The following is a 21,568-nucleotide window of genomic DNA, read 5'->3' on the forward strand; positions in this document are numbered from 1 at the left end:
TTCCCTATCTGATTTTTGTTTGTGGTATGATATACCTCGAAGTATACATAGTATATGAGCCTTAGTATACACCAAATGTATACAAGGGTTTCCTATTAGTGTATACCTTTCAGGTATACCATGTATACTGTGAATACTGTGTGTATACCGATCATTGCATATGTCTGAATGAGTATATTTGACTGAAAAGTCCAATCCTGTGTCTGGGCCTACTTCACGTTTCTGTTGTGTTTTGACACGATTTGGGCCTGCACCCATTCTTATTGTGACTGTTCTGTTTGGCAGTTGGGCTTCACTGCCCATTTCTTCATATATCACTTAGTTTCGGTTGCAAGTTCTTATATTTTGGGCTGAATATGTCTTTTGCACATGTTAATTATCTTTAAATTTCCCATGTATGATGATCATGTATATCATAGAAATTATACCGTCGCACTAACTCCTTTTCTTTTCGTTTCATGCATGACTATCGCATACGAGTCCGAGGGACTCGTTTTCTTCCGCATTTGGCGTTGGGATTTTAGCCCAACATGACTCCTCTCTCTGTCCAAGCCCTCTGTCCGCAACAAAATAGCAAAACAAATTCTGGGCCAAAGCCCAATAGACAGGAACAGCCCACAGCAGCAGCGTATGAAATTCGCTGGGCCGAAGCTCAAATAGCAAGCAGATTGCAGCAGTCCTAAAAATGGCCTGAACCCCCATTTAATATTATCTGCCCCCTTTTTTTTTTTTTTATGCATCTAACTTGTATTGTGCAACTAACCCTCTACTTTGTTTATTTTTCTTAGCTAGGGAATTAGTGTCGTGGGTAGTTAATCTAAGGAAATTACTAATTAATTCCATAATTTTCATTCTCTTTTATTTACGTTAAAACTATTTATAATATCTATAGTATTTATCTTCATTAGAATAACTGAGCAGGACTACATATTTTGAGCTAAGGAATCATGATTTATTATTACTATCTTAGAGAATTAAAACGTCACTAATACGCACATATGAACTCAAGTGCATTTTATAAACATTTTTAGATTTGTCAAATTATACATATTTTTAAGCCGAATATAGTTAAGTAAAGTTAGTAAAAGAGAAAGAAAACTCATCTATTTTTGCATCCTATTCATAAAATAAGTCTAGATTTTCTACACCACTATATTCATACAACATAATTTTATTCTAAGTTTAAATTGGCTAAGTCTTCTCTTAAAAGCTTCTACTTATATACAAATCGTTATATTTTGCAAATTTCATTCTCTAAATAATATTATTATTTAAAGCCTTAGCAATATTTATAGTTCATTTTAAATAGCATTTGAAGTCTCTTTTTGTGCAAATTATCCTACAAGTCTTGTTTTAAATAACATTTTTATTTAAAGCCTTAGCATATATATTTTTTTAAATCTTATTTTTCAACAGCGTTATTATATTTTCCCTTTAAAACCTTAGGAATATTATAAGCCATTTTCTTAAAATTTAAGCACCTTATTTAACCTTAATTAATTAACCTAAGTTTGGCCGGATAACCGTAGTTAACGGATTCTAGAGGATGCCTAACCCCTTCCCTTTAGGATAATTAGAACCCTTACCTAGAATTAAAATTTAAGCAGACCATTAACGGGGTTTAGTTAGCTTTACCTTAGTTAATAATTAGGTGTCTTAATTCACCTTAAAATCAATTAGGTGGCGACTCCTTAAAATAAAACAAATAGGAATCGCCAAAATGTTGTACTCTGCTTTAATCCGTTTAAATGGGGTATAACACCCGATTTTCCCAATACATATCCATTTTGACGCCGCCATTTAATTTGTAACTATTTTCTAAATAATTTTGCACATGTACCCACTTCGGACAACTTCAGGCATACGGTGTTCGAAGTTAGTCTTGACAAAGTCTAACTTCAGACACAATGTCTGAAGTTTCATATGACTGAAGTTCGGTCATTTTGCCCCAACTTCACCCATTTTTTGCTCGAACTTCGGTCATATGTGTGGCTGAAGTTCAGTCATTTTTACCTGACTTCAACCATTTCTGTCCCAAGTTAATGTACATATGACTGGAGTTCAAGCAAAAATGGCTAAAGTCAGGCAAAAGTAAATGAACTTCAGTCATATATGGCTGAAGTTCAGGGAAAAATGACTAAAATCCAACCATTTTTCCTCTTCATTCATATGTAACTTCAGACATCACATGTATGAAGTGAGTACAGATTTAACTACTAGGTTTGTATTTGTGGTAGGATTTTTCTTTTTTGAGTAGGATTCGAATCTGAAAAGTGCCCTATTAGCAAATACTTCGTGAGTTGCACTCTTACTGTTATATCAAAGCTTGAGGTGTAAGACCCTTGGGAATTAAAGCATTTGTTGGCTTTCAGCTTTCTCACTCAATTTTTAGTTAATCTTAATATGATTTAAGTTATATGCATCAATAATATAATAAATTTTTATATCATAACATAATTATACTATTATCTATTGTAAGTTTGCATAAAAGTCGAATGCATTACAATAATTTCGAATGCGTAGATGACGCGATAAGCATTAAATATAACAAAAGAGTTACCTTGAAATTTTAATACTTGTCTCCTTCGCAGACACGAAAGTGTAAAGACTAGCAATATCAATATTAATGTTGCACCAATTGGAATCAAAATGATAATTAGTCGATTGAGTTGTTTCTTCTTGTGTATTCCTCCTCCTGGTGTCACTTCATCAGCTTCTAATTAATAATAACAACATAAATATTTGAGCCATCCATAAATTCATTAATTTCAGCAAAATATTTCAACAAAGATCATTTAATTTTGTAGAAGAACGGGGCGAGTTCAAACAATTCGTGTAACTAAAAGATTATTCAACTTTTGCATAATTATCATATAAAAACTTCATTGGTTTTCTTCCGATAGCTTTCTATGATACTTAACAATACTGAATGACGTATTGGTTAAAAGTATAGTAACTTTCATTATATTTAGGTAAAGTTGACTATACTTATGTTTGTAGGGATAACTGTTTTTTTGATACCTCAGTTGTTGATGAGTTCTGATTTTGGTCCTTGTAATTTGGCTAAACATATTTAACTTTCAATTAACTAAAATCTGTAATGTTTTTGTCTCTTTATATAGGAAATATATGATATTTAGAGTATTTTCTAGAATTATATCACCCTCAAATACGGAGTAATAATAACATTTTAACATAACACATGAATAATATAATGGTTTAACATTTAATAATTCATTAACTTTGCGAAAATTCGCAATTTGAGGGGATCAAAAGTACACATATCAATTAATTAAAGATTAAATGTGCTTAACTGGAAATTATAAGAACCGAAATTGGAATATATCGATGATTGAGAGATTAAAAGTGCTAATATCCCTAACATATAAGTACTCTGTTTTTATAGGTAACAACAAATAATGGAGTTAATTACCTTCTGCTGCAGCATGAGCAAGAACTGAATTCCAATTACTGTCTGCTGCAATAAGCCATGCAAAGTAACCAAGTAATCCTCAACTTTTAATGTAAGAAACCTTATTTCTAACATTCTGAATATCATCATAGCTAATCCAAGTACTTCCAGAGTAACAATAATCTCCAATAATGGTTGCATTATACATCGTCGTGGCACAATTCTACACTATATATTCCCTAATTTCAGCATAGGTCATCGACCCATTGTCAGAGCCAACATTTGCTTTTCCATCAGCAGGCGCTCTGAGACCATGAATATTCGAATTGACTAATCGCCACGCATATCCATAAAATGGAATTCCAAGAACCAATTTTTGTGCTGGAACACCTTCTTGAATCCATTGATTGATTCCATTGCTTCCACTCCTCACTTGGTTCACCGGATCAAATAGTTGTGCATGTGAATTGGTTTGTGAGGGAGGCCAATTTGGTCCATAGAATTCACATGCCATCAGGTTGATCCAATCTAAGTTCTTTGCCACGGATTGTATTGGATAACTCAAATTGTTTACTTGGGGGGAGCAAGAAACAGTTGCCGTAAAAAGTAAGGCTGCACTGCCTGAGTTTCTTGCCTCGGTGTTGATAGCAGTGCGCCATCATTTAAAAGGGTGTCTGTTTAAAACATAATTAAGTAAATAAAAAGGTATTTTCTAATCGCTTAAACTTTAATTAAATATTACACAATTCAATATACACTAGTAGGCAAAAGTTTTGAATTCAAAACTAGTTGTCAACTACTATTGAAGAATTTCAAAACATTTATGTTTTTAGATGAGCAAGATTACACAATTTAAAATGATATTAGAGCCGGCAGAGGTCTTAGTTTTAAATCTTACCCTCAACTATGATAATAAAAAATTAAAAAAAAAAAAAATCTCACATGCTTGACCCAAATATATAATAAGTTCAAAATAATCCCTTAAGTATCAACTGAGCAGTTTTGGTCCTTTAAGTTGGTCAAAAATGAGCACTTGGTCCTTTAAAATTTGCCAAAATCAGTGTTTTTGATCTCTTTCAGATGTTTACCGAACTCAAAGTTCTAAATTTAATTGGAATTGTGAAACTTTTTCTAACCAGAAACACAAAAATAATTCGCAACATAAAAAACTACACCATACACAAATAACATAGAGAAGAGATAACAGAAATTGCATCTCAAAAAGTTGCACTAGGCAACAACAATAACATACCCAGTAAAATCCTATAATGTGGAGTCTGGGGAGGGTAAATTGTAAAAGTAACATGAACTGCAAAAACTATACTTCTAAATGGGAGTTCCGGTTAAATATTTTTTATTTTCACAGTTTCGATTAAATTTATGATTAAAGTTTGGAAAATATCTAACAGAGATCAAAAGTGCTCACTTTAACAAACTTAAAGAACTAAAATTGCCCAGGTGATACTTAAGAGACTATTTTGAACCTACTACCAAAGATAAGGGACCTCTGTTGCAATTTATTTAAAGGCACTTGACTGGACACAGAATATAAGAAGTTAAAGAAGACTTTCAGCAGTAAACATACAATGAAAGTGCAAAAAGAATTGCTTTTAAATGAGTGGTATTGATAGTTTCACGTGTTTTTTTTTTTTTTTTTTTTATCTCCTGAATGATTATATTAATTGTATTTTAGCAAATGATGTCATTAAAATTAAAATGAGAATTTTAAGAAAAATGATTTCCGAAAGGAGAGATGTAGGTATAAATTCGTGTTTAGAAAGACTTCAAGAAAAAGTTTGTTACATAAATTCAGACAACGGAAGTGGTACCTAAGTTTGTCATGTCTGTAGTTGATTCCGGGTATTGCCAACCAATATCAAGGCCATGGAATCCCAATTGTCTAGCTAATCTAATTGATGAATCAATAAAACTTTTTCCTGAATTTGGTGTTCTAGCCATAACTCCATGTTGTTTTATTTGCACTTCCTCCACCTATAGACAATAAAGTTTCTGCAGAAAGGATTTTTCTGTTGGACTGTGCTTGTAAATTGCCTAAACGAATCTTGATTTTCCGGTGAAATGATTAACTGGTTTAATTGAGGCTTAAGATCAGCAAATGCACAAAATAAATGAGTAAAAAGAGTTGAATTTATGTTGTTTAAAGCTAATCCTCTACCACTCACCCAGTACCCTGCCTTAATAACATTTTCGCCATTAGAGAAAACCAGTAGCTGGATGAAGAAAAATGAGAATAAAGTGGATAAAATATGTGTCATGATAGCGATTGAAATATGCGTTCATTTAGTAGTATGTTTTTTGATGTTGAGTTTATATAGTTTCAAGATCTGATATGACGTATGAATCTGTTTGGTACGACTCTGTTTGGTACGACTTGTACTTATTCTCATAAAAAATAACACCCCTACTAACTAGGGACAATTTTTTTTTAAAAAAATATGTTTGGTACGACAGAAAATATCGATCATATAGTACTATTTTATAAGATAGTTTATTTCACTGTCTAACACTTTCTAAGCGTTAGAAATTGTTGCAAACAAATAATTACCTATTCAAAAAGGCTTATAAATACCCTCCTTTCACCTTTTGGTCTAAAAATACCCTTCCATCCACCTTTTAGGTCTAAAAATACCCTTAAGGTTTGTTTTTGGCTCAAATATACCCCTCAAACTAATAAGTTAAAATTAACTCTTTTAAAAAGTCAAATGACAATTTGTAATTGGTCAATAATAAAATTCCGTAATTTAAAAAAAAATCCAGATTTAAAAAAAAGATGCCAATAATAAATTGCCAGTAATTTAAAATTCCAGATTTAAAAAAAAAAATTGCCAATAATAAAATTCCGTAATTTACATATTTTTTTTTAAAAAAATTGTGAGACAACTTAAAAATTAAAAATTAAAAAATTAAAAAATATGAACGAAACTGTTTTTTTTTTTCATTTCGTGAATAAAAAAACGAAATAGGAAATTATAATTTTTGTTTTTGCATTTCGTGTATTAAAAAACGAAATAGGATAAAAAAAAATTATTTTCGTTCATATAAAAACGAAATTGGAAAATTGGACAAAATATATTTTCCAATTTCGTTTTTATATGAACAAAATTAATTTTTTATCCTATTTCATTTTTTAATACACGAAATGCAAAAAAAAATTATAATTTCCTATTTCGTTTTTTTATTCACGAAATGCAAAAAAAAAAAACAGTTTTGTTCATATTTTTTAATTTTTAAATTAAATAATATATGTGTCCAATCACAAAATGCCATTTGGCTTTTTAAAAGAGTTAACTTTAACTTTGTTAGTTTGAGGGGTATATTTGAGCCAAAAACAAACCTTAAGGGTATTTTTAGACCAAAAGGTGGAAGGAGGGTATTTATGAGCCTTTTTGAATAGGTCAAGGGTATTTTTGGACCTTTTCCGTAATTAATATAGGAGAGGAAACGTAAGTGGAGAAAGTTATTTTTTCTCTTTTTGTTTGATTGGCTGAAAATGACTTACAACAACAACAACCCAGTGAAATCCCACATCGTGGGGTCTGGGGAGGGTAGAGTGTACGCAGACCTTACTCCTACCATGGTAGGACGGCTGTTTCCGAAAGACCCTCGGCTCAATAAAAGCATAAAAGCATAAAAAGAAGTCAGATAAGGTTAAGAGATTCGGATAAGAGATTAGAGATTCAAAGCGGTATGGAAATGAAATAATGCAAGCGGCACAGGAAATAACAGATAATAGCAGAAATCGGAGCAGATAACACAGGATAATCAAAGCACAGGAAATAACAGATAATAGCAGAAATCGGAGCACAAGAAATTATATTGCAATAGTGCGACTACTAATAAGAACGGATAACGAGACTATCTACTAGCCTTCTACCCTAATTTGGATCCTCCAAACCCTCCTATCTAAGGTCATGTCCTCGGTAAGTTGTAGTTGCGCCATGTCGTGTCTAATTACCTCTCCCCAATACTTCTTCGGCCTACCCCTACCTCGTCTGAAACCATCTATGGCCAACCTCTCACACCTCCGCACTGGGGCATCTGTGTCTCTCTTCTTCACATGCCCAAACGATCTCAATCTCGCTTCTCGCATCTTGTCTTCCACCGAGGTCACCCCCACCTTATCCCGAATATCCTCATTCCTAATCCTGTCACTCCTGGTGTGGCCACACATCCATCTCAACATTCTCATCTCGGCAACTTTCATCTTTTGAACGTGAGAGATCTTAACTGGCCAACACTCCGCCCCATACAGCATAGTCGGTCTAACCACCACTTTGTAGAACTTGCCCTTAAGTTTTGGTGGCACCTTCTTGTCACATAGCACTCCGGAAGCAAGCCTCCATTTCATCCACCCTGCCCCAATACGATGTGTGACATCATCGTCAATCTCCCCGCTGCCTTGCACAATAGACCCAAGGTACTTGAAACTACTTTTCTTCTGGATGGCCTGGGTACCAAGCCTGACTTCCAAGTCAGCCTCCTGAGGTGCTTCACTGAACTTACACTCCAAGTACTCTGTCTTGGTCCTACTCAGCTTAAACCCTTTAGACTCCAGAGTATGTCTCCAACACTCCAGCTTAGCGTTAACTCCGCTACGAGTCTCGTCAATCAGGACTATGTCGTCCGCGAAAAGCATACACCATGGCACCTCACCTTGAATTTGCCGTGTCAATCCATCCATCACCAAGGCAAATAAAAACGGACTAAGAGCTGATCCTTGATGCAACTCCATCACAACTAGAAAGTGCTCTGAGTCTCCTCCTATTGTCCTCACCCTGGTTTTGGCTCCCTCATACATGTCCTTGATCACCCTAATGTACGCCACAGGTACACTTTTAGCCTCCAAGCATTTCCATAGGATCTGTCTTGGAACTTTGTCATAAGCCTTTTCTAGGTCGATGAATACCATGTGTAAGTCCCTCTTCCTCTCCCTATACTGCTCCACCAACCTTCTCATAAGATGGATGGCTTCTGTAGTTGAACGTCCCGGCATGAATCCAAACTGGTTTTCTGAAATGGCTGAAAATGACTTATTTTATGAAAATTAATGTCCTTTCTACCAAACACACCCAAATCCAGGTAGAGGTAAAGTCTGCGTACACTCTACCTTTTCCAGACCCCCACATTATGGGATTTCACTGGATATGTTATTTTTGTTGTACACCCAGATCAAAATGTAGGTGCAAAGCTAACTTGGAGAAAAAGGAATTCAATTGAATATCATTCATTGGAAAAAAATTATCTTTAAATAAGATAAACTAAATTTTTGGGTTTTATATAAGTTGTTGAATTTACTTAATATGCTATAATATCTTAATAAAGTGACAAAAAAATTCAAAAATAATTTAGGTCATAAATTTAAATCTCAAATGTGACATACAATTTTGAATCCCCTAACATAAAATCCTGGCTCACTGTCACCACTACCGGTATTTCCTAAGAAGATGGTTTGTTGTCCTTTTCTTTTGATTGGGTCTTTGATGCATATTTATTTGAAGAAAAAATGGTTAATAAATAATGAAAGGTACTTATGATTTATGAACATGTTAATTTATTAGTAATTTAGAAAGAAGTTGATAGAAATCTCTTGGTGTGAGATTTGGGTATCGTATTTAACAACCTTTATAATAAGTGAGATATTTATTTACCAAAAAAATATATATATATTAATTGTACCTATCGTTGAATCTTCGCTTCTTGTGATTAGTCTTCCTTTTTTACTAAGTTTGGTCTTGGCTTTCATTTTAAAATAAAAGAATATACTTTCGATGCACTAATGATGTAATTTCTTAATAGAATTAAATCACGTAAGGAATAATTACAAGTAATATATTTAATATTGTTCATTGTTAATCTAAAATAAATAGTTGTAAGTAACTTCATGGGCGAATATAACTTGTACGAAATGGTGTCACTGGAGGCTGCTTCCGCGAAAAGTTTTATTAGATATGTATATTTAGATCATATGTAAAATAAAAATAATGGGTGTAGACGCTTGTCATTATGTCATTACAGTGATTTATTCATTTGTTCACTTTTTTAAACGTTGATATCGCTTACAAAAAATTATACGTATGCCACTAAACTTGCTATAACAAATTAAATTGTTCAAATAGGATAAAACTGATTTTTTTTTTTTTTTTTTTGGATTATATAAAAGATATTGAATTCCTTTGATATGGAGAAAATATTAATAAAGTGGCAAGCAAATACAAAAATTAGTTTGGATCATATGCCTAAATCCCAAGTATAATATTTTTAATACCATAACCATTTTTGAGATGTTTTTAAGAATATGATCTTTTGTCCTTTTCTTTTGATTGGGTCTCTGATGCACTGTTTATTTGAAGATAAAATGTGGGAAAATGGCTAATGAATAATGCAATCTTTATGAACATGTTATATTTTATTAATACTAGAATTTATTAATTGTACCTCCCGTTGAATCTTCGCATCTTGTAATTAGTCTTTTTTATTCACTAAGGTTTATCCTTGGCTTTTATTTTAAAAAGAGTTTAATTTCGATAGGTATTGATAACATAATTTTTATATATAATTGGATTATATAAGTAAACAATTTAATAGCATTGATCGGTAATATTGAGATTTACAGCGAGAACTACCACTATCAATGTTTAATTTTGAAAACTAGATTTATCCAAAGTCAACATCAAAGTAATCAGTCCTAAAAGTAATCTGCAGCATTACATTAACACACTTCTCCCCCAACAAGTGTTGTCAAAGGCGTGCTCAAAGCTCGCTTAAGCCCTGAAACGAGGTACAAATCATGTTGTGGCACTTCGCCTAATTTAGCAGGCACTTTAGCATCGTTATCAAGGCTCTAAGATACATTTTTTCATGTCAATGAGCAAAGGATGGAGCTAGTGTAGAGCGGGTTAGTCCAGCCGATAAAGAAATTTATTAAATATGTTCAGATTAGTTAGTTTAGAACGCCCTAACTTAAAAAATCTGAAATCACAAAACCATAAGCTTTAAATCCTAACTCTGTATCTGCAACAATGAGTGTAATCTTGAAGAGGCAACACTAAACAATTGATACTTTCACTTTATCGTAAACGTTTTCCAATTTCTCCATTCATATATTTGCTATTCATGCTTTTGTCTGGACTACACATACATTTTTGTACTTTTCTCGTTTGAGCTTTTCTTCATTAAAGCCCCAACTTAAAGCGTTTTTGTGATTTTCGCCTTTGATAACACTGTCCCCAACCCCCTGGAAGAAAAATTTGATAACAAGAATAAGCTTTGATGTTGGAGAATTCATATCAAAGCAAACGAGCTAAGAAGCAGCAAGCAATTTGCATTAGAAATTGTACTGTCAATAACATCATTTCCAGGAGAAAATAACGAATAAGGCGGGACTAACGTGGGATAAAAGCCCGGCAAATACTACATATTGACACTAACTCCTAAAGGAGAAAATTAGTATTGCTGCAACCTAGCTAGATCCTCTTCTTGCTGAATTCACTGACAGCTACAAAATCCTTCATAGTCATGATCCAAAAGGATAATTATCAAATCCATATTGTTCTGCATCTAACATTCCTCCATCTTGCTCCTGCATTTCATAAGGCAAAATCCTTTAATAAGTTACCGTTATGTCATGCAGTGTAAAGAGCAGAAAAGTTTCAAAAATTCCCTTTTGTTTTCTTGGTATTGTATGTAATGAAAAAGGTCAAACAAGAACCTGACGAGCGAAATTTGCTAGCAAAAATATAGAAGAGAACTTTTTGAATTTTGATGCATAGCGACCCCTGATAACCTACAATTAGTGGGATAGGACAATGCGAAATCTAGGAAACGGAAATTTGATGTGATGGTATACAAATAAGAGTTATGGCATTCAATCTCATATTGCGAGAAATCCAAGAATTTCTAGGAGCAGTAGCACGAGGGAAAATAATTGAAAAGTCTAGCGTTTGAAAAATGGAGTTATTCAACTTAAAAAAGAGATGAAATGAACAATGAACTCAGAAGTAGAAGAACACAACAGACATTGACTATATAAGTATGCACCTTATTGACATCAAATAACCCCACGGGGAAACAGTGTTTAATCCCAAGAAGCTATAGGAAGAGATAGCCAACAGAGCCATTTGATTCAGCCCGCTTTTGTGGCATTGGTTGTTATTGTTGGGGAAGCAAAATATGTCATCAAGCCCTCTGCAGATTTCTTTCATGAGTTGGATGAAAAATCTCTCAGATCTACTTTCAGTCGTTTCCAATTTCAGATCAACTTATGTTTTTATATATAGTTTTCCAGCTATACATGTAATTAAGGAACACTACTTTCCCTGAGAAAAGCTTACTGATCTTCCTATCACTACTATTCATGTCTCCCAAGATGTAGGTCAAGTAATCAGATTCATCCCTTGTACTAATCAATTATCTTACATTGAATTAAGGGGTCATTTGGTTCGAAGACAAGTTATGCTAGGATTACTGATAATGGGATTTGTCATGCTGGGTTTATTTCTTATCGACTGTTTGGTTTGTTGTATTAAAAATAACATGCAATGCATAATTTCTAAATAATACTAAATAGGGTGTATACCAGCACTATTCTACCTAATAAACCCCCGCATTCTACCTAATGCACCCTACCAAACGGTCCCTAAGTGTTTTCTATGGAACATAGATTTACCCATCAGTTTTCAGAATCTGGGGTCTTGTTTATGCTGAGAAAAAAAGTTGGAAGTCTCATGATTAGAAAAAGAAATCATACCCGTTTCATTGCACTCATTAAATCATCCAGGGAGTCATAGCCTTGTGGACTAAAACCTACTTGTTGCCTGGTTGGCTCCAAGAGGTAGTCTTCATTTGACCTTGTCCTTGAATCCGGGGTTAACTTTTCATGCTCGGTGTGCTGCACGAGTGTCGAAGAACCTCCATTCGATCTACCAATCAATGACATGTCCATCCTTAGAGAAGCCATGCTACCATTGTTTGGAACCTGAGAGCTTAAGTTATTGCCGAAAGTATTATTTGAGTTGTGGGAAAAACGTTGTTTATTATCGGCCCATGCTTGAGATGGTGGTTGATTCATACTCTGAACAGCACCAGCCATACTTTCACGGTATTGGATTTCTCCCCTTGAAGAATCTTCAAAAGGAGGAGAAACTGTGGCAGTGGAAGTAAAATCAAGAGGGCTGTTTTGTAAATGAGTTGTCGCAGCTTCTCTCACACTATTTTGAGGCAAATGGCTGTTAATGAAGGATTCAGTCAACGGGAAAGAACTTGACTGGAACTTCGATAACTGAACGGAATTTTGCCAGTTGGAAGAACCATTAACACCAGCATTGAACGAGTCTGAGCTAAATGGAGTCATGCTTAGAGAGTGCTGATTTCCAACGGGATTTCCTTGAAGCAATATAGGATTATTTGGTACATTGGATAAGGAGTTATTTGAGCAACCGAGCACATCATCCAAAGGAATATGCCCCGTGGACTTACTCTGCTGCAGTTGATCAAGCTCCAATGATGCAGGAATTCCTTGAAATAAACTAGCATTCTGGCTAGCAGGTAAAATATTTGGATTCAGTTTTGTGAAAGCATTAACGGGGTTGCTCAAAGTTTGACCATGAGATCCTGCCAGCTGGCGAACGCTTAGACCAGCAGCACTATTTAGTCTGCCAAGCATGCCTCCTCCGGGCGAAGTGTACGATGATGACAAGGCAGCATGAGGATACCGTCCTGATCCACCCAATGTTCGAAAATCTCCAAACCCGTCCAGTGAGCCCATTCGCATAAAGTCCCTTCCCCCTAATGCAGCAACCATGTTGGCTTGCTGGGTTTGTACTGAATTGATTCTTTTCAAGTAAAGCCTATACTTCTGTAGCACAGAAAACAAAAACCAGATTAAGAAAACTGAAACTGCAAGGAAAAAAAATTACTAAACTAAGAGAACTGAGATAGTGTTACCACATAGCTGCTTTAGATTCAGACACTACTGCATTATTATTTTCCAATTTCTACTAAGTATCCTGAGATACGAGTAGGAGTGGCAAATGGGCGGGTCGAATCGGATATGGCGGGTTGAAAATGGGTTAAATAAAAACGGATAAAATATCTGACCCGCCCATATTTAACATGGATAAGAAATGGATTAACGCGCAGATAATATGGATAACATTATCCATGGTTTCAGGAACAGTCAGGTGAGAATACAAGCTAAAGGTCAAAATAAGCTTAAGACTGCCAGAAAGCAAGAACTCATGAAAAATAACAAGCAGACAAATGGGTATTGATAATATGGATATCCATATTATCCATCTGGATTTCCATTTTTTAGTGGATGATATCTATGTTTGATCCATTTTTAGATGGTCAGTTATCCAACCCATATTTAATGGGTCGGATTGAATGGTTACTTTTTTTTTAACCATTTTGTCAACCCTACTCTAGCATATGATTCAACATTGTGAAATGTTTCATGGCCAGTGCTTCAAAAATATTCACCTTGTTCACCTCCACCATCAAAGCCATATATCTAGTAAAATCCCTAATTGTGCAATGATTTAAAGAAAAAGGATCAAATAGAACAAATGAAATAATGAAGAACAAGGTGCTAAGACTAGTGCCTGGAGATGGCTTGCCACATTTTCCCTTGTAAGCCCCTCAACATTCATCAGATCAAGAATCCTCTTTGGGACAGCTTCTGCAACAGAAAACAACCATTAATACCAGAACGTTCTTATAGACAGAGAAAAACTTACTAATGTTAAAGAACTCACTTTCGATGCCCAACTGACCGACAGCTGCAACAAACTTCCTGTGAAGCTCTATGGACCAAACGACACGAGCTCTCTTCTGAGTTGTTGGATCATCATTGTCATTCCCATTTTCATCATTCTCGTCTTCTTCTTCCTTCCTTTTCTTGTTACATTTGCCATTTTGATCTGTTGGTGATTGCCCTCGGCCACTTTCTCCACTTCCCTGATAAGATTTGTCATGATCGCTAGACTTGCTCTGGCTCTTAGGTTCAACCTTCTTTCTTCTGACCACATGTTGCCATATATTCCTCAACTCCTCGATCCGCACAGGTTTCACCAGATAGTCACAAGCACCATGACTGATTCCCTTCATTACAAGTCTGGTATCGCTGTTTGCAGACAACACTGGACCCAAAAAAAGAGTTCAATCAGATTGTATACATAAATGTACATCTTTGGTTATCTTTGCTATTTCTACCGTCAGTACTGTTCTTTCTTCGATATTTTCATCATAGCTTTTGACTATTGCATCTCTTTCTAACCTGTTCTCAAAAATAATTTTCTTGAGCCGAGGGTCTGTTGGAAACACCCTCTCTACCCCAGAAAGGTAGGGGTAAGGTTTGCGTACACCCCACCCTCCCCAAACCCCACTTGTGCGACTTTAATGGGTATGTTGTTGTTGTAATATACATATAATGTACATAACCATTTGTTATGAAGCAACTATTGGCCCAACTAATCCAGATCCACACTGCGTAAACCCTTTCAAAGGGAAAGTGCTCCATACCAGGAAATTCTACATTCCCGGGGTTCGAACACGAGCGGCGTCCAGTTAAGGATGGAGGGAGGTATAGGGGCCAAAAAGTTGAAAATGAAAAGAAAATGATAGATCTATATGAATAAGATAAATGAAGATATATTCTATTTACTTATGACGGGAAGATCCATCTCAAGACCAACAAGTTCAAGAAGTTTAAAGCCATCCATATCAGGCATGTGAACATCACTGATAACCAAATCAAATCTATCTCTATTCTCCCTCAACATCTTCAATGCCATCCTTGCTTGACTTGTGGTAGTTGCTGTGCAAACACAAAAAGATGATCTTCAGAATAATACTAATAATAATGCAATTTATCAGAAATCTTGAGGAAAAGACAAAAGATTCAGTAAGCTAGAAAGATCTCAAAATAAATCAAGAAAATCCAGGGTTAGAAAACTTGGAATGAGAGATAGCAAATGAATCAAAATCTTCCAACAAAGTCATTTTCAGGGCAAGGATTTAACTAAATCTGGCTCAGTCATGAACAAATCTACCTCTGGGACAAAAATGGAAGATCAAATAGAGAATTTGGAGTTGGATTATGTTCAAAATACATAACAAAAGGCAAAAAAGTAAATCAAAAGAACTCCAATTTCCCTTATTGTTCTATATCATTTTTATTCTTTGTTTTATGACCTTTTCCCCTTAATTTGCATTGTTGAAAGGTCATGGTCAAATCAAATCGAAACATGAACCATGCATGAAAAAAAGCAAATTTGAAATCAAGAAACTGTACATGACCATTTGAAAAACCTTTTTACCAGAGCAAAAATCATTTCTCTATAGAGTAGAAATTTAAAATGCTCCTGTTGAAAGTTGGAAAAAAGAAAAAAAAGTTTCTTTTTTCCCCCAGATAAAACAGAAAACCAACTTCAAAACTAGCACAAAATTCCAACTAGACCTCAAAAACAAGAAATAAAAAACAAATTGGAAAGTTATCATAATTAACAAAAAACTCCATAGCAACAAAGCATACCCTGATACTGGCATTTCCTGAGCAAAGTATCCAAAAGCTTCAAACAAATAGGGTCATCATCAACAGCAAGAACTCTCATACCAATTGGGAAATTGTCATAATTATTTACCCTTTCACCACCACCAACCATATTCCCTCTAATTTCTTCCACAGTCATTTTCTTGAACCCCACAAAAAAAAATTGCACCCAAAATCAAGAATCCCACACAAAAAAAGTTCAAAACTTTACCACAAAACACACACACAAAAATGATTGCACCCAAAATCAAGAATCCCACACAAAAAAGTTCAAAACTTTACCACAAAACACACACAAACAGACGCACAAAAAGATTGCACCCAAAATCAAGAATCCCACACAAAAAAGTTCAAAACTTTACCACAAAACACACACACACAAAAAAGATTGCACCCAAAATCAAGAATCCCACACAAAAAAAGTTCAAAACTTTACCACAAAACACACACACACAAAAAAGATTGCACCCAAAATCAAGAATCCCACACAAAAAAGTTCTAAACTTTACCACAAAACACACACAAACAGACGCACAAAAAGATTGCACCCAAAATCAAGAATCCCACACAAAAAAGTTCAAAACTTTACCACAAAACACACACACACACAAAAAAGATTGCACCCAAAATCAAGAATCCCACACAAAAAAAGTTCAAAACTTTACCACAAAACACACACACACAAAAAAGATTGCACCCAAAATCAAGAATCCCACACAAAAATGTTCAAAACTTTACCACAAAACACAAAAAAAAAAAAAATCACTTTCTTGAATCTTTCTCAAAACCCCATAAAACCAAATTGCCTAAATAAATCCAAAAACACACACACACAAAAAAAAAAAAAAAAAATTTAACTTTCTTGAACCTTTCTCAAAACCCCACAAAACCAATTGGCTAAATAAATCCAAACACTCAAAAAAAAAAAAGTTAACTTTCTTGAATCTTTCTCAAAACCCCATAAAACCAACCAATTGCCTAAATAAATCCAAGAACTGAAAAAATAGATCAAAAAGATTGAAACTTTGAAATGAGTTTTTAGTAGTAAGTGAGTAAAAAAGCCTGTATGTGTAGACAATGATGGTTTATTGCTAGAACAAAGTGATTGGTTTCAACTCAACAATATAACAAATCATAGTAGTAGTTTTTTTTTCTAGTCATCACAACTATACTTTATCTTCTTCTTCTGTTTATGTTTGTCCTTTTGCTTTTTCCTATATACACCCCACCACCCTAATAAAATAGTACATTATACATATATATAGATGTAAAAAGATGTTGTAGTATATATGAAAGTGAATAATGTAGGTTTGTTTATTGTCTTCTTATGAGAACCTTTTTTGAAGCATGCATTTTTGGAAGTAAGCTTTTTTGTAGACTTTTGAGAAATGATATTATGTGACACATATCTTTGTACACACTCACATTTCAAGAAATCTTGGCCCTTCATTTGGATGAGTTAAGAAATTAATTATTTAATGAAAATTATGGCTAGGTTTTGGTTGAATCTTAATTAGATTTACCTTTTACATAAACATTGCCATCTAATCACAGGTTTCAAATTCTTGTAGACTGTAATGACTTCTTATCTCTTTGGTTTTAAGTTGACCAATCTTGTCAATAATAGACAAATTTTTTTATTAAAACAAAAAAAGTAAATGGTGACATTTCTTTTTATTATGTTCATTAAATTTATTTTCAGAACCAAGTTTTTTAAAGTTGCAAAATTAAATAAAAATACTTCTTAATTGGTACATTTTTTACATTAAACCTAAAGGAATAAGTAATAAATAATCATTTTTTACTGGCTATGATTGAACATTTGAACAGCAAACCAAAAAAGAAACTATTTTTTGAAAAGGTAAAGATTTTCATTTATACAAAGATGGGTGATAATTTTGTTTCATATTTGATTAGATTTATGGTAAAATGATTATTTTGCACAAGGGTTAAAATTTGTGGGGTAGGGGGGGAGGAGGGGGAAGCAATAATAAATTTTAAGGACATAATGGACAAGAAGAATGGAAAATAAATGAAGAATCTTGGTTAATTATTCAAGACATAATTGCTAATGATATTCAATTAGGTATTTTTCCTTTTTTAGAAATCATTAAAGCCTCCACTTTTAACCATTTCTTTATTTAGAGTTTGAAGATGCTAGAGGTTTGAGTGATCTGAGGCACCAAATTTAAACTTTTTTGAAATCGACTCACTTGTGAAATGATTAGTTTGCCCATCAATAAAAGAATTGATAAACTGGGAATAATTTTTATAGGAGGGACAATTTTACATAAACACGTTAGAAGACAGTCTAATGTTTGTCTGGAAGGTTAAGCAATATGGAGCCAAGTCTAATATTGATCAGAATGGTAATTTGATAATGGCTATGTTTACACAACTTCTAAAACTAAGAACACGGTACTATAAATTTATGTAAATCATCCCTTTGCGTCAATTTTAATTGACATTTTCTCTGGCTAATTTCACCAAAATTCTATAAAGAATGTACAGATAAGAAAATAGTCACTTTGTTATTAATATTAATATTCCCAAGAGCAGAGATAAGGATCAGGTAAACACTTATCCGCAATCGCTAGGTGTTTATAGTCACTTTTGCTAATTAGTGTTGATTTTCCCTTAAATCTCCAATTAACAAATGCACAAGAAAATAAAAAATAATCATATTTGGCAGGGACATAAATGTAATTATAGCTTCCTAAACATGTGCTATACAATTTGAGTCAATACATATGTTACTATTTTGTAGAAGAATTGTGTGTGCAGATTTAGAGCCCGTTTGGATTGGCTTATAGGTTGCTTTCAGCTTTTTTGAGTGTTTGGTTGACCAGCTTAAAGTCATTTTATGCATAAAATAAACCCAAAATAATAATTGAACCCATTTGACTTAGCTTATCTAAAGCAGCTTATAAGCTGAAAACAGCTTATAAACCAAAAAAAAATAAGTTAACCCACCCCAACTTATGCTTATTTTAAGCCTATCCAAACATGCTCTTAGAACTTTTAAAGTCATTAGTAAATTGCTTGTTTAGTACTTCACTTTTTTGCCTTTTTTATTCCCAAAGTTGAAACATAACTGTAGTTTGGAGGAGTTAAGCTAATTTGAAAATTTTGCTTTCTAAGGCAACAGTCACTAACTTTTCTTCAATAAATGTTGGATATTTTAACTGGAAGATTTAGTGTAATAAATAGAAAATATATTATATATCTTTTTCTGTTCATTAAGACTTTAAGAAATATCCTTAAATCAATTAGTTAATGCAATTTTCCTTTATAAACGTTGCTCATTCTCATACAATTTGAATTTCTAATTATTTTGTATAGTAAATTCTCTTTTTGTTTTCAAAATATGTAACCTTCAACTCGTGAGAGAAAAAAAAGGTACAACGTTTGCCCCCACACCCAAATTAATGAAACAAAGCTATTGTTTTTCAGTGAGAATATAAAGGAAAATAAATAAACGATTATTTTAGAGTAGATACAGACACATATGTGTGTGTATATGTATTATGTGATTTAAATTTAGGTACAAAAAGTTGGGTAGTTTCTTGAAGAGATAATATGTCAAAAATCTAACTAATACAACATATTCCCATTTACATTTATAGATTTTTTGGGTGGAAAGCATAACACCACATAATTTTCACATGTTGCATAAATTACTTCTATGTTTTCCATCAAAATAAACAGGTTAACTTAGCTTGTGTGGATAAATTTAGACAAAATAAGGCCAGTAAAACATATAGCAACAGAAAAAGAAAGAGTGAGTTGGATAAGTTGAGATGACGAAACAAAATTGTCTAGCAAAACTATGTGGAAAAGAAATTAACAATGCCAAAGTTTTCTTTTATCTAGTTCTTTTTAATATTTTTTAGTCACAACAGGGAAAATGTAAGTAACAATAGACCACTAGTTAAATATGAACCTTAATTACATCATTGTATCATGTGCTAATTAACACCTTCTAAAAAAAAAGTTTAAAATTTTGGTGATTCTTTTATTTAAAAAGGTAAATAACATTAATCAAACGCCTATTTGGCTTCAATTAAAACATATAAGTTACCGTCACGAAAATGGATGGATGGAATTTTCTGTTTGCAATTAGAAGTCTCGAGTTCAAAGTTCAACCCTAAAAATGGAGAAATTCTTGGTACGGAGCGCTTTCCCTTACTTACAGACACAAATATGAATTAACCGAATCAGTAGATTCCGGATATCAGATAATTACATTAAAGAAACAAAACCGATAAATTGGCCACATTTTGCTTTCTTTTTCCAAAGTAAGGAAAAATTCTAGCCTATAGAGAAAAAATCTAGCCTATAGATAGTTGGCTAATTGGCCATGCATAACACTTTGGCAAACAAAAGTAAGTAGGAGGGAAAGATGGAGAAAATTTTAAGTAAATGAAAAAGAACCAGTCGCCCTATTAAATTTTATTGTCTGATAAAGTATTACTACCCTATAACATGTGCAATTAATACCATTTTGACTATAGAGTGTTTTACAGTTTTAGATGTTAGCATTTGAGATCCCTAAATAAAGTCAAAATCATCATCTTCTTCTTCTTTTTTCTTGTTGATCCATTAAAAAATGGTTTGGAATAGCTTCTTGAAAAGGAAAGGCTTTGTGTGTCGTATCTGCCTTTTAGGTGATAAGAGCTAAGTTTGTAAGTTCTGCTTTGGTTTTGGACAATGATTTTTCTCCCACCTTATATAAGAGGTTATGATTTCAATTTCTTTAGTACTACTCATGTTGTTTAGTGTGACAATAAATGTAACAAGTGGTTGCTCGTTAGTTTTTTTTTTTTTTGGTTGAAATAGAGATTTTATTGATAAAGAATGCAGGTACAAGATCTGTTTACTCCCTTGATTCTTCTCTCCTAATATTTCTCCCTAATTCGAGGGCCGTTAGTAGCTTATTTCTCGAATGTAGGATGATTTGGATTTGAATATGTGGACTTTCTTGGGATCTATTTGATATAATGTGCTAAAACAATCTCATGACCAACAAAGGGTCGTGGGTGGTTAGTACTCTTTCATCATTAAATTGAGGTTTCGAATTCGAGCTTTAAGTGTGAAGTAGTCTTTGTTAGGGGGCGCTTTACTTTTAAATGTGGAATTTTTGGTGTGAATTTGAATTTAATCAGGCCCAATACGAATGCGGAATACTGGATGGAAAATAAATAAAAAAGTCTAATGACCATCTAGAATTTTACTAAGATGATTGGAGATCTGTCAACTAATATTAGACCTCTAATTTGAGCTCTATGAATGTATAATCTTTTGATAGCGAACAACTTACTCTCTCATTAAGTTAACCTACTTAGCACAAATTCAAATGAATCTAGTGAACTTTGGATATCAAATGATTTTATGAAATTGTTTTTCTCAGGAGAGCGAGAAGTATTGGTGGAGCTGGAAGGGCGAAAAGGCGTACATTCAAACCAATATTTTATTATGAAGTCGTAATGCACCCAAGTGTGTGATCTAATAGTTAACGAAGTGGGTTTGAGACCTATGCAAAGTGATTTCTTTTCCTTTGTCAAAATCTTGATGCACCAAGTTCA

General features: G+C 33.6%; 1 protein-coding gene and 1 pseudogene across 2 annotated transcripts; both read right to left on the reverse strand.

Moving 5' to 3' along the window:
• Positions 1-3,425: 3,425 nt before the first annotated feature.
• On the reverse strand, positions 3,426-5,688 carry LOC132601212 (class V chitinase-like; annotated as a pseudogene).
• Positions 5,689-10,719: 5,031 nt separating this feature from the next.
• Positions 10,720-17,275, reverse strand: LOC132603021 (two-component response regulator ARR12-like). Of its 2 annotated transcripts, XR_009567953.1 has the most exons (7): positions 15,966-17,275; positions 15,096-15,248; positions 14,188-14,571; positions 14,035-14,111; positions 12,180-13,286; positions 11,471-11,617; positions 10,720-11,012 (listed from the first exon to the last, which is right to left on the reverse strand). XR_009567953.1 is itself a non-coding variant. In XM_060315872.1 (6 exons), the coding sequence occupies exons 1-6, from the start codon at positions 16,120-16,122 to the stop codon at positions 10,947-10,949; spliced, it is 1,944 nt and encodes a 647-aa protein (XP_060171855.1). In that variant the 5' UTR covers positions 16,123-17,270; the 3' UTR covers positions 10,720-10,946. The 2 variants fall into 2 exon arrangements, 1 of the variants encoding a protein (XP_060171855.1); XM_060315872.1 differs by lacking the exon at positions 11,471-11,617 and having other exon boundaries at positions 15,966-17,270.
• Between the last annotated feature and the right edge of the window lie 4,293 nt (positions 17,276-21,568).

This window comes from Lycium barbarum, chromosome 7, assembly GCF_019175385.1.
Source record: "Lycium barbarum isolate Lr01 chromosome 7, ASM1917538v2, whole genome shotgun sequence".
In the NCBI taxonomy this organism is placed as follows: Eukaryota; Viridiplantae; Streptophyta; class Magnoliopsida; order Solanales; family Solanaceae; genus Lycium; species Lycium barbarum.